General features: G+C 39.9%; 2 protein-coding genes across 5 annotated transcripts in view; both read left to right on the top strand.

Annotated features, from left to right (window-relative positions):
• Nucleotides 1–686: 686 nt before the first annotated feature.
• Nucleotides 687–12879, top strand: part of LOC144649782 (microfibril-associated glycoprotein 4-like) — a 31278-nt gene continuing 19085 nt past the window's right edge. The window contains exons 1-3 of one of the 3 annotated variants that reach the window (XM_078509371.1): nucleotides 1260–2047; nucleotides 2500–2877; nucleotides 3187–3554. In XM_078509371.1, the coding sequence (XP_078365497.1) occupies nucleotides 1789–2047; nucleotides 2500–2877; nucleotides 3187–3449 (900 nt within the window). In that variant the 5' untranslated portion in view covers nucleotides 1260–1788 and the 3' untranslated portion in view covers nucleotides 3450–3554. Of the gene's footprint in view, nucleotides 2054–2499; nucleotides 2878–3186; nucleotides 3555–12879 lie in introns of those variants that run through there. The other 2 variants (XM_078509370.1, XM_078509372.1) reach the window with 2 other exon arrangements.
• LOC144649793 (aldo-keto reductaseMSMEI_2347-like) lies at nucleotides 6401–12636 on the top strand. Of its 2 annotated transcripts, none has more exons than XM_078509382.1 (6): nucleotides 6401–6590; nucleotides 9266–9394; nucleotides 10420–10527; nucleotides 11268–11486; nucleotides 11936–12083; nucleotides 12446–12636. In XM_078509382.1, the coding sequence occupies exons 1-6, from the start codon at nucleotides 6424–6426 to the stop codon at nucleotides 12512–12514; spliced, it is 840 nt and encodes a 279-aa protein (XP_078365508.1). In that variant the 5' UTR covers nucleotides 6401–6423; the 3' UTR covers nucleotides 12515–12636. The 2 variants fall into 2 exon arrangements, with proteins under 2 accessions (XP_078365508.1, XP_078365509.1); XM_078509383.1 differs by having other exon boundaries at nucleotides 6453–6590; nucleotides 9250–9394.

Genomic DNA, 12879 nt, shown 5'->3' with positions numbered 1-12879 from the left:
TTATGACAACTAAATAAACGCCGTATATTTAGCTAAGCTGAGCGTGAGCATAGCACCGTCAAACAATTTATATAAAGAAATTTAGTAACCCAGTCAGAACAAAATAGGACGACCTAGCCTATTCGCGGGAACTTAATTTCGCGAAAATGGAACAAGCATATTTCGCGGGACTTAAATTTCGCGGTTTAGCCAAAAAAGTACGATTAAAGGAACTAAATTTCGCGAAAATTGTTAAAATACTGGTCTTCATTAACAAACAGTAAGTCTCAAAATTGACACAACTGATTTCAATTTTCCACAGCAATTGTTTCCAATGACACTGAACAAAACCAAATAACAAAACGAAACTTAAAACGGTTTGACATGTTCCTGTGTTACAAAGAAGAGCTTTTTTTTGACGGCTTTACCAAGATATTCATGTAGCAAACTGACGGCAACGTTGATTAGTCATAACAAATTATATGGAAGGGTATTTAAGTTCGCGTCGTTATTTTTCGCGGGTATTTAATTTTAGCGATTTTTTGAAAATCGCGAAAATTAAGTCCCGCGAAAATAAGTAACAATAAGGTTAGTCGCATTACTGAACAAGAAGGAAAGTAAATTGGAAAAATAACAAATCATTTTAAATCAAGTTCACGCGCAGTTCTTGTTTAACTAAGGTTCACCGTAATTACCTCCGTTGATCTCGAAATCCTCAAGAAGACATTTTCTTTGGTTTTCTAGGACATGAAAAGCATCGTTTCGCCTTTTTTTATTTACGCAAAAAATGCTGTTTTGCGGATTTTCCCTTTACAGTTTGTTTTTCACACAAAGTAAATTGAATTTTTTTAAACCGAGTTGCAAGTCACTGAGAACTTCAGCTCTTAACACAAGGTTTAGCTTGTTAATAAACTTGACTTTATATTTAGTCTTGGTAAGAGGTCCACCGTACCTGCTTAGTGGAATCGCCTAATGTCACTGAGAAAAAAAGATACAGTGCAACCCCGATGTAACGAAATGCCAAGAGAGTAGTGAAATTATATCGTTATCAGATCGAGGTATCGTTATATCGAGACTCCCGATATAACGATATGACCGTAAAATAGCCGAAAATATCGTTATATCGGGGTAAAATCAAAAAGTACTTTTTTTTACTGCACGTTATTTCAAATAATTAAAATAACAGGAAAACGCAGGGACAAAGGCATCGGCTGCCGATGTATATGTTTGGTCACAAGAAGGAGTCAAAGATAATACAATTGAGAGAACTAGGAGGATAAAGAGGCATCCTCAACTGAAAGCTTTGTATTAAATTAATTTTTTTATTTAAATTGTAGTACTGATATACTATAATATCGTTATATCGGGGAAGATTTTACGCTCGGTCCGCTAAATTCTCATCGTTATATCGGGAGTATCGTTATATCGAAGATCGTTATATCGGGGTTCTGTCCCATACATTTCACTGTAACTTTTATGCCTTTCTCCCCGGAAGAAAGACATAAAAATCCTATTCGCATGGCAAATAATTTATTTGCCGGGACATAGCATATTCATCGTTATACCGGGGATATCGTTATATCGGGGTTCCACTGTAATTGACAGCAACCAAACGAGGACAAAAACTCTTGTCAGTTTGTATCATTTAACTGCGAAAAACCTTCCAAAAATAGACACACGAAAAATCTTGTAAAGAAAACATTGCATAAGTGAAATTGAGTGATAACGTTTTGATCAGTCAGTAGTAAAAACCCATTGCTAGCGACGTTCACCTCGAATTGAGTCCATTGTAAAGCTTCAGTTCTGATCATGGCTAGCCCGAGTTCTCTCTGGAGTCTGATATTCTTGTTCATTGTGTTATCTACCGTCAGCATTACCATCTCGAAAACAACATCAAACGCTAACCAATCCCAGGTTTCTTCTTCCAAGGACAAATGCCATAACATGTATACTTCCAACTTCTACGCAGGGCCGAATAAGAAGGTCGAAGCGCTGCTTCACGAAATAAAGAAGGAGCTCGGTGAGATGCGAGAGGAAATCAAGACCTTGAAGGAAAACAATACGACTGGTAAAGGTAAGGCAAATCATTTTCGTCTAAATCGTCCGACATCAGACAACAACAAAATATGTAGAATTTCCAATTTTTTATCACAGAAACATTTTTGTATGAGCTTTAGAAACTAGTGCGTGGCTTGTCGATTTGACATCGATTTTTTAACTATTCAACACGGCTCCAAAATTCCAATTAGATCGGAAATGCACAGCCCCACAAGCTTCTAGCTTTAAATACAACACTAGTGAACAAATGCAAGTAACTTTTTTTCTATTATGTTTTTATACAACCAAGTTTTGTTACCGAAAACTAAACAAAGTTTCATCTCGATGATTCGATGAAGAAAACTGATTGCAAATATAAAAGGAAATCTTTATTGGTATATTTTCCACCTGGGCAACATAAGCCTGCGAGCGCAGACATTTCCGTTCTGAAAGCATAAACAAATTTTTCCTTCGCAATTTCAGTTTACAAGAACTGTGCTGACGTGTACAAAGCTGGCAAGCGAATAAGCGGTGTTTATACGATCGACCCTGACAATGCCGGTGCCTTTGATGTGTTTTGTGACCAAACAACAGCCGGTGGGGGATGGACAGTGTTCCAGAAGAGACTGGATGGCTCGGTTGTTTTCTACCGCGGCTGGGATGACTACAAACGAGGCTTTGGAAATCTGAACGGTGAATTTTGGCTCGGACTGGACAAGATTCACCGCCTGACAAAAGAACGAAGCAGGCTTAGAGTAGACCTTGAAGACACTACCGGAAAAACAGCTTACGCCGAGTACGACTTCTTTGCTGTTGCTAGTGAGAGAAGCAAATACAAGCTGAGTCTTGGAACATACTCTGGTATGTATTTTGAAAATCCACATCCTCGAGCTCCTCCCACCAAGCACCTCCGATAAGAAATTTCTGTAGATCAACTGAATCTTGGTTCCAATAACAGAACAAAAGATGAAATTGATTAGACTTGACCATTTTTAAAGAAATATAAACTAAGTCAGCTAAGTGTATATTTTCCACAATCTTAGTTTTTATAGCGAAATTTCTTCAGTCTGTCATTCGGCAAGCATCAGCGTTTGTTACTACGCCACGTCATCAATTTTGTCTACCGCCATCGTCATTGTGTAATGTTCTCTCTTTTTTGTGATTTTGTAGGAACTGCCGGTGACTCACTTGCCCATCATCGTGGTGCTGCGTTCTCCACAAAAGATAGAGACAACGACAACAATTCTGGTCACTGTGCTGTGGGTACCAAGGGAGCTTGGTGGTACAATAACTGTCTCAACTCCAACCTGAATGGTCTCTATCTTCACGGCAAACACTCTAAAAGCTGGGAAGGAGTCACCTGGTATCACTGGAAAGGCGCTTACTACTCCGCTAAACGAGCTGAGATGAAAATCAAACCAGTTAAGAAGTAGAGCCGAGTGCACTTGTTCGGTGATGGGGCATATAACTGAGTTTACCTGAGCAATTCACTTTATTGTATGAGTTATCAGGAAACAATAAAAGGTGTTGGTGTTCAATTTTCTTGTCTGTCTCACTGTCTGCTCCTCAGGCCTTGTGTGTTTTTCAGCGATAATGAATATGGTGGTAAATTACATTGGTGTTTTAGGCGTCGATTTCGCTGTAAGATTGAGTGCTTTTTCTTCTTGTTTTCTTTTTATAAAGATAGGCTTTTTAAAAAAATCAGAATGATCACTGTTAATGCCACATAAAAACATATTTTACAGACAGAATAGTTCCAAAAATGGAAACTCAGATGAGATCAGGATTTGTGACTTCAAATTTAACTCTTTTTGCTGCTCGGTGCTTGGCGTTTTTTATCCTGTCGTCTTGCAAATAACTCTTGAAAATCCAAAATCATGGAATAATTTTTAAACACAAAATAAAACATTCTGTCTCATGTTTTCTTTTGGGGAGGGTGATGAATACCTCCAGTTGTTTTAGTTTTTATATTACAATAAAACTTTGCGCTCTCTTGACTCTCAATTCTGCGTCATTTCTTTTTAATACATTTCCATTTCGAAGTAGACAGCCGAGTAAAGATCTTTCGTTTTATTAGCGCATTGCAGCATTCTTTTCTTTTTGTTGCTGCACAAGTCAAAAAACGTTAACATAAAAGAAGATTTTAACAGATTTGAACAGCCAAAATTTATATTTGCGTCGTCACAAACCGAAAACTAATGGTCCCTTTTTATTAACAATTGCTTTATAAGAGCACTGAACTATTAACAAGCGTCTTTGCATTGGCTGCGGTTGGCTAGGATGGAAATAGATTGCAACTTAAATGGCTAAACGTTTCAAGTTGTTTCTGCGCGTCTTCAAAAATCGTCTTCAAAGTTTGGTTTTTCGATGCGCAAAGTGAGGTTATGTCTTTCTGTCTGTTGAAATGATAAGTTGAAAGATAATTTTTAGTGTGGGCCCCACACATTTAGAACAGTTTAGGCAAAACATCTGCAGAATCCTCGTACGCGTAGGTCCTTTAAAAATCGTTCACAAGCAGTCGAACCATAAATACACTTTGTTTCATATTTCAGTCCATGTAATTATAAAATGATCTCAACAGGTGAACTAAACAGGGTTGTCTAAGTGTTGGTGTATTGGTTACTTTGACCAATTTTCAGCATCAATCTGCTTGCGGTCAGATAGCGAGTTATGCCTATCTCAGTTGTAAATGTTTAACTAGATATAGAAAGGGGTGAAAGATAGGGGAAGTGGAAAGGGAAGTAGGGCTTTCCACAAGTTGCTCGAGATTTCCCGAAAAGTTGCCCGTAATTTCTTAAAAAGTTGCTCAAAAGTTGCTGCAAAAATCCAAAAAAGTTGCTTCTGATAATAAAAGTTGCTCGAAAGTTGCTCCAAAAAATCCAAAACGCTGCTTCCAATCAAGAGAATTTCTCTAAATATCTACTAATTTCCCTTTGAGGGTTAGATTTCTAACCAGTTTTCTGCAATTTTACAGCAAAAAAAGGATCTAAATAACATATTTAAGGGAAAATTTGTTAAATAACAAAGTTTTCTTTAATTGAGAAAAATTGTGAAGATATCGATGACGTCATGTTTCCTGACGAGTTTTGTAATGTTTTAATGCAGAATGAGCCGAAAGTTGAAACGTCTTCAGATGTTCCTCGAAAATCTTCGGCAAACTTCGTAAATCTTCGTAAACGTTCGTATGACCTTCGAACAACACTCGGATAATCTTCGGAGATCTTCGGTCTGGAAATTGCTCAAAATGCATCAAGTTGCTGGAGAGGAAAAAAGTTGCTCGAAGGGGAAAAAGTTGCTCGAAATATGAAAAGTTGCTAAAAAGTTGCCGAGCAACTTGTGGAAAGCCCTAAAGGGAGGGGTTGACGATTTTTTTTAAACAAAGGAAGATCCTGGCCCCCTAGCCCCCTGCACCCCCTCCTGGTCCACTACTTTAACGTGCCTCCAATTGAATACCCTAAATATATATTTTAGTTTTATCAAAGCACGCATTTGTTATCTTTCTGGCTTCGGCGGGGACTAAAATGCATGCAGGCTACAGGTCACAAGTTAGAGGAAAGAGACATGGAATTTTAAAAAAAAAACAGTTGGGGGAGGTGGTTCAGTGAACATGAAAACAAACACGCTGTCAAGCCTCTGCACAAGAAAGAAAATTGTGCAAAATGAATCAAGGCAAAGGCATATCATGCAAACTTATAGCAGAAGTTGCCAAACAGCCCTTAACTCGTCAAAATAAAATGGCCCGTCCCTAAACAGTTCTGAAATAAAACAATCGACCATTAACATCAAGGTTATTCTACTTTTTCTTTTGTAAAAAAACAAATTTTACTTCTTTTCATCGCTTTAATTTTAACTTGCGACCGGCAAATAAGCTAGGTAAGCGAACACACTCTACCCGAGAAGGGATGTGGTCAAGTGATCAATTCTCATCTATGTCAACCCTTCCGCTTTACCCGGGAGTCTCCCGGAGACCGAATCTCCTGGCGCCCCGACTGCCCGGTCACCAAAATCTTCCGGATACGAACGAAATTCAGCTTATTTTGGGGGAAACGTTTTTTACATATTTGACATTTTTTGAGGATAAATCGACGGAGTCCGTGTCACTTTTCACTCCGTTTTGGGGTCGAGAAGAGATATCTCAACACAAAATTGGCCGTCTTCCGGATTTTGATTTCTCTGCCAAAGTCCTCCGCTGTTGAAATATTCGAGAGGCTCTGGAAACCAGAACTCGCGCACCCTGATCGCTGATTGCGTGACTGGTTCAAGTTCACGGGCTCAGTGCAGCGTGGTGGCTGCCTCGTACCCAGGCGCTACGCTTTATACGGAATCGCGCCTTCCCTTGACCCTTTGCGTGCTTCGCCAGCTCTCGCGGCGCCTGGGTACGAGGCAGGCGTGGTAGCTCAGGAAAACATGGAAGGCGAAGGTTTTGCTAGAAAAGTCACATTAAATGATGGCAATAAAATGCCAATGTTTGGTCTGGGGGTGTACATGGCCCCCAGCGGGGAAGAGACTGTAAAAGCGGTGAAGTTTGCTTTGCAGAGCGGATATAGACTGATTGATACTGCAGCTTTCTATGAGTAAGTAAAATCGATCAAAATGTTTACTTAAATTTAAATTGATTTGACTTGAATATTTGTGGCTATGTTTGTGACATGGTCCATATCGTATTATATAATAACCTGAATTCTACGCGCATTTTGATTGGTTCTTACTTATGATCTATCAGAGTACAGACACATGGATGACGCCACGCGGTGGTGTGACTCGCGCGCGTGATCAGAGTTCATAGTCCAAATCAGAGTTGTCGGCAAAGTTTTTCAAACTTGCGAGGCCACAACAAAGCAAAAAAGTTCAGCTTAATTACAAATCTTCAGTGAGAAACAATACGCCAAGCATCGTTCACCTTTCGAAGCATTTAACTGGGCGAAACAAGCTTGAAGAAGACAGTGAATTATTCGAGAAATTATCCGAAATCTGTATGAAAGTTTGACCGATGTTGTACAGTTGGACGACGCAGCTACGGGAAACAAACGAATTGCGGTTGAACGCTTCGGTTAATGCTTACAGATTTAAACAACTTTCCAAATCGGAATAAAGGTTAGTTTTTTCATTGACTTTCAATTGACCATTTTTCTGTTTATTCAATCGGATTAACAGTGCTTCGTGTTAACGAAAACTTAATAGTGAAATCAAAACAACTTAGCTCATCGGTACGGCAGCATTGCTCACACAGAAGTGTGCTGAAGTCTTGTGTTATTATATAAAACAAATAGATTTCATTTTGCCGTGCGTCTGTTCAGTAATAGATCACAGAAGACGTCAAAATGTGGTATGAACATCAGTGACCCACTCGGCTAGCGCCTCGTGGGCCACTTCTCTGTTCATACCACATTTTGACGTCATCTGTGATCTATTACTGAACAGACGCACGGCAAAATGAAATCTATTTGTTAATCAGTGAGCTAGTCGTGTGCAACTCAAGCTAAGGCCCGGTTCAGACGCCGATCTTTTAATGAGCCGAACTTAATTCCTTGAATTAAGTACATGAAAAGATCGGCGTCTGAATCAAATTTATTAATAGATCGGCTATTTCAATTTGGAACGGCTCACCCGTTCTTTTCGCCTGGCTTGGCCGAGAATTTCGCCTGTGGAACGCCTTTGGAACGGCTATGATTCAGACGCCGTACTTTTCATGTGCCGATCCTAATTCATAAATTATTATAATGTATTTTGACTGGTTTTATTGGAACTGTATTAGGAACGGCCTCGGAACGGCCAAAAAGTACGGCGTCTGAATCAAAAGGCGTACTTTTGTCAATTTGGGTCGGTCCAAATTCGAATTGAGTTCGGCTCATGAAAAGTACGGCGTCTGAACCGGGCCTAAGAAAGCCGCAGTATGCCTAAACCACCGGTATATTCGATATCGAACAGAATTTAAGTCAAATCGATCTCTGGTTTTAGCAGTGCTTTAACGTGTTCGCCTTCTCTGTCTCTATTTTAGCTAGGGCCCATAGGTTTTACAAACTTAGAACATTATTCAGTAAACTCCGTGAGTTTTTTTAAAATATTATCGTATCAGCTTTTCTGCGGCTTTCTATAACTAAATAAAATCGACCTTTACCTTCAGACGTGACAAGTTATACTATATAATGACAAACAAAAGCCCAGAATCAAACTGAGCTTGTCACCAACTTGCAGCTACGGCACCACGGTAAAGAAATTATTGCAGGACTATAAGATTTCATACAATCATTTGGAGGTGCCTCGCAAAAACTAAGATCTCGAGAATTTATGTAAAATTTCCCTCTCAATCAGACAGCAAAAATTAACATAGATTGGGAAAGAAAAAAACAAAGGAAACCAGAAAAGCGAAACACGTTTATCAGACATATTAACATAGACACAATGCATTTCAGTTTATTTAGATTCGTTTCGTTCGAAAATATGGCATTTAGAACATATTTTAGTTTTGTGCATTTCTTCATGCAAATGTCCTTTGGGCATGTTGAGATATGTCATGTATTTAGAGATTTTCAAGGCTGACATGGTCACGCAACATGCAAAAACGGGAAGTTACTCTAAGGTAATTAATTTAAAGTGCTGGAAAATGTTATACCCAGGAATTTTCGGCTATAAGTTAGCCCAAGAAAGGACTTGAAAGGAAATCGGGAACAAAACAAGGCATATAAATATTCTTTGACCTCGGTGAGATTCGGTTCCTCAACCTCCAGATATAGCGACTGAGCTACGAGGGTAATCAAGGTAGCTACTTACGACACAACTGCGCCGCGAATGCAATGTCGCGCCACCCAGCAGCAGTGAGGGTAAATGGATGAATGAGTTTGCGGAATGGAATAATTATGCGGAACTGAATGTAAGATATTGCAGCACGACTCAAAAATACATTCGACTGAAAAGCGAGCTCTTTCTTGGCGCCAACTTGCAAAAGCAGCAGCTCTTTTGATGTTGCAGCCTCGACTACGAAAACAAACAAAGACTGTGTCAAAAAACCCAAACAAAGGAGTCTTTGATTTTACACTGCAGAACCATTCCATTCGACGCTAGCCTTTTATACTGTATTAATGCGAGCGGAAATATAGCACTGAGTTCTTGGACATTTTTCACGCACTAGATGACAATTTCGCTCGCAAGTGAACAAAAAGATTCTTCTGGTCGTTACTCGTTAGTAAAACGCGTAAAGGTGTTACAAGATTTTACCCATATTTAATTTGGTAGTTTACATTTTGGCCAGAAATCAAGCTCAAGTTGGACAAGCAATCAAGGAATCAGGATTAAAACGAGAAGACATTTTTGTGGTGACCAAACTTATGAATACTGGATATGATGAATGCTTGAAGGAATTTAATGCAAGTCTTAAAAAGTAAGTTCAATGGAAACTGCAATCATAGTTGCTGCAATAGAGCGGTTTTCACTTGAGGGTCGAAAGTAAATTGCGTTTGCTTTGGTTTTGCATTACTACGCTTAGTGATTGGCTTAAAAATCTCGCGCCACTTTCTCAGCCAATCAAGAGTAAAACCAAAACCAATCGTGACTGGCTCGTGCACGTTTTCCCGCGCTTCGTGCCAGCTACATGTATTTGCTTCGAGTTTTGATTGGTTCACTGGATTGTCTGTGTCCTTTGTGATTGGCCAGAGTAATTACTTTGGTTTTTGTTTTACGACACTCAATTGAAAACTGCTCTAGACTGTTTATTCTACTGTAGTTCTCACAGGTTAGGCATGTCAAGGTACATGTACACAAGTACTGCGGCATCACTGGCATCGCATTTGGGTTCTTTGTCCAAATGTTTAGCAGAGTTCGAAGTGTCTCCCGGGGGGGGGGGGGGGTACTCCCATATGTGGCCTATATAGGTATGTGCCGCCCGATAGGGTATGGTTTTTGCGGTTCTCGATCCTTAAATAGGGTATCATTTTTGCTCCTTTTGGCAATGTGTTCCCGGTGTGATCCTTAGATAGGGTACCTAAATTCTATTAGCTAAAATAAACGCCCAGCTAAACGAAAAAAAGATATCTTAAGACTGAATTTTCTGTTTAGGTATCAGAAAAGCGATTTTATAAAGATTTGTGTCTTGCCGTCTTCACGGAACGGTTCTCCTCCCCTTGAATAGGGTGTCATTTTTCGGTTGTGGGCCTTAAAAAGGGTGTCAATTTTCGCTTTCTTTATCCTTAAATAGGGTCAGGATTTAAGAACCTTGGCGGCACACCCCTATCCGAAATTTATGGGAGTACCCCCTCCCCCGGGAAGTGTCTGTACTTCTCATGACTTCTAACTTCACCTTTGCTGAAACAATTTTATTTTAAAAGCGATTAAGCTAAATTTTCTTCTTGTTTAAAAACCCCTCTTGCGCGACAAACTGATCGATGTTACCCACTTATGTCATTGCAGGCTTGATTCGGGCTATGTTGATTTGTACCTTATCCATGTTCCTCATTCCGGAAAAATCGTCGATTCCTTTAAAGCCATGATGAAACTCAAGGATCAAGGCCTCATAAGGTAACTGCTTTAATACGATTGTGCTAAAGGTTTGTGCTATATTTTTTACAAGAAATCCGACGAATCAGGATTATTCCTGCAATATAAATCATATGTACAACCTATCGTACTTATCTTAAGCTGAACCCTCAACCACGCGTTCTTACATGTTTGAGGACTTATGGACACCTTTGCAAAACGTAGGACGAACTGCAGGGTTGCTACTGCATGTCTAGAATGAACACAGATGACTTAAACGACAGAAATAACGGATAAGAAACAATACTGCTGCAAAATAAAGAGCCATAAGCAACCGTAAAACAATATAATATGGTTTTACTTGCACCCAGGACTGACATACAGAAAAGTATTAAAAGGAAAACAGGGGCGGATACAGGGGGTGGATAGGGTGGATATCCACCCCCCATTTTTCAGTAAAAAAAAATTCGAAATGTCACTTTATTTGAAATAGAAAATAAATAAAGTAAGAAAAATTCGCTCTCGCTCATGTCTGGTTGTTGTTACGCCACGTTTCGCCGTCTGCCGCCACTTAGGGTTAGGGTTAGGGTTAGGCCCTAATGGTCTGCCATCCAACCCCTCTTTTGAAATCCTGGATCCGCCCCTGGGAAAAAGTAAAAAAAGTAAAAGTAAACGGTACAAGAAGTAGGAAAAAGTAAAAAAGGGTTTTCGTCGAACCTGTGGCTCTTTTGTTTTCCTTTCTCTAAAGTAATTACTTGGCTCGTTCCCATTTTACATTCAAGGTCTATTGGCGTATCCAACTTTGGCGTGAATCACCTCAAAGAGATGGAAAAGGCGGGGCTTCCTACTCCAGCTGTCAATCAAATTGAGCTGAATCCTTATTGGCGCTTGGAGGATATCGTGAACTACTGTAGAGAGAAAGGAATTGCCGTAATGGGTTACTGTCCAATATTTCGTGCAAGAAAAAATGACGATCCCATTCTAGTTGAAATGGCCAGTAGGTAAGGTGATCTACGCTAAACACGCTCTGTGTTCACACAGGCCTTCACGCACTGCAATTGACAAAGCCTGCAGTTTTCGTTAGCGATGTCATTTTACAACACAACACATCCTGTTGGCGAATAGTTGTCGTGAAATCGGTCTTGTACTGTCTTAAAATACTTAAAATACGAGAGGACAAGTAGAATTACAAGCGAAAGAGCTGCTAAACTACTGCTAAGTGCCTTCCGTGTGCTAACAAAAGTAGCTTTCGCTGTGTCAGCTTAACTTGATCAAGTTTTCTATATTGTAAAGTAGATACTTGTTTGTATTATCTATGACCCTGACCCCTGATCACACCCTGACCGGGCACCGATCCAGAACATCTCGATCCTGAGCCCAACACTCTACTGTACCATTAGGTCACTGTATATCTCTCATCAACACTGAAATATTCTTTAAACTTCTGCAGGTACAAGAAAACCGTTCCACAGCTTCTGATTCGCTGGAGTGTACAGAAAGATTTCATCACCATTCCCAAGTCGACAAAACCAGAAAGGATTCAGGAAAATGCCGACATTTTTGACTTCACAATAAGCGACGAGGATATGAAAACCTTGGTATGTTATGCGTTACTCGTCATCGGGTCGAGCTCGTGCTCGGAGTACGAGATTGAGAACGAGTACGACTTTCGAACGAACGTACTTCAGTCCAGTTACATTGGCCAGAGCCCTCACGCCTCATTTTCGCTTTTCGCCAGGGGTCGAATCCGGGTCGTTCGACTCGGAGTCGAGCGCGCTAACCATTAGGCCACCGCGCCTCCCTCGTTTGGAAATTAGAAGGGTTCAAATAATTATTTCTCACTACTGAGCAGTTATTGCCTTCTTTCAAACTTTTGTTGTGATATTGCCTCGAAGAGAACTATTGTCTAGCTACAGCACTGGAATAGCAAGTATGTAATTGATTTTGTTTTCACCCACAGAATGCAATGCCAACAGAGCAGTGTTGTACTCCATTAGCAAACATAACGGACACCCCCTGGACCGGATAGAAGTTGGAATTAATTAACAAGCTCGACCTTTCGATTGTGTCGAGTCACTGACGCAAAAATCAGTTGTACCTGATGAGATCATTTTAATGTTAAATAGGATAATAAAACAGTGTTTTACTGCATGTTTTGATAGCACAGGTCGATTTTACACAGAGGGTGGAATAGGGTTAATCGTGATCCGTAGAAGGCCGTTTTCCTCTTTATTGTGAAATGGCTGTTTTTCACGTGAAACGTGATTTGGTTACATAGCCGTGAACCTTGAATCGACTTTTTTCATGAGAATTGCGAAATAACTGTTGTTTTTTTCTCGCGCAATGAGACCGTAAACAGTGAATTTTGCTTCCTTCCAAAAAAAATTCCGGTAA

This window comes from Oculina patagonica, chromosome 4 (genome assembly GCF_052425735.1).
Source record: "Oculina patagonica isolate OP01 chromosome 4, crgOcupat, whole genome shotgun sequence".
Taxonomy (NCBI): domain Eukaryota; kingdom Metazoa; phylum Cnidaria; class Anthozoa; order Scleractinia; family Oculinidae; genus Oculina; species Oculina patagonica.
Note: the sequence above shows the minus strand (reverse complement) of the source record. Positions and strands in the feature narration are given on the sequence as shown.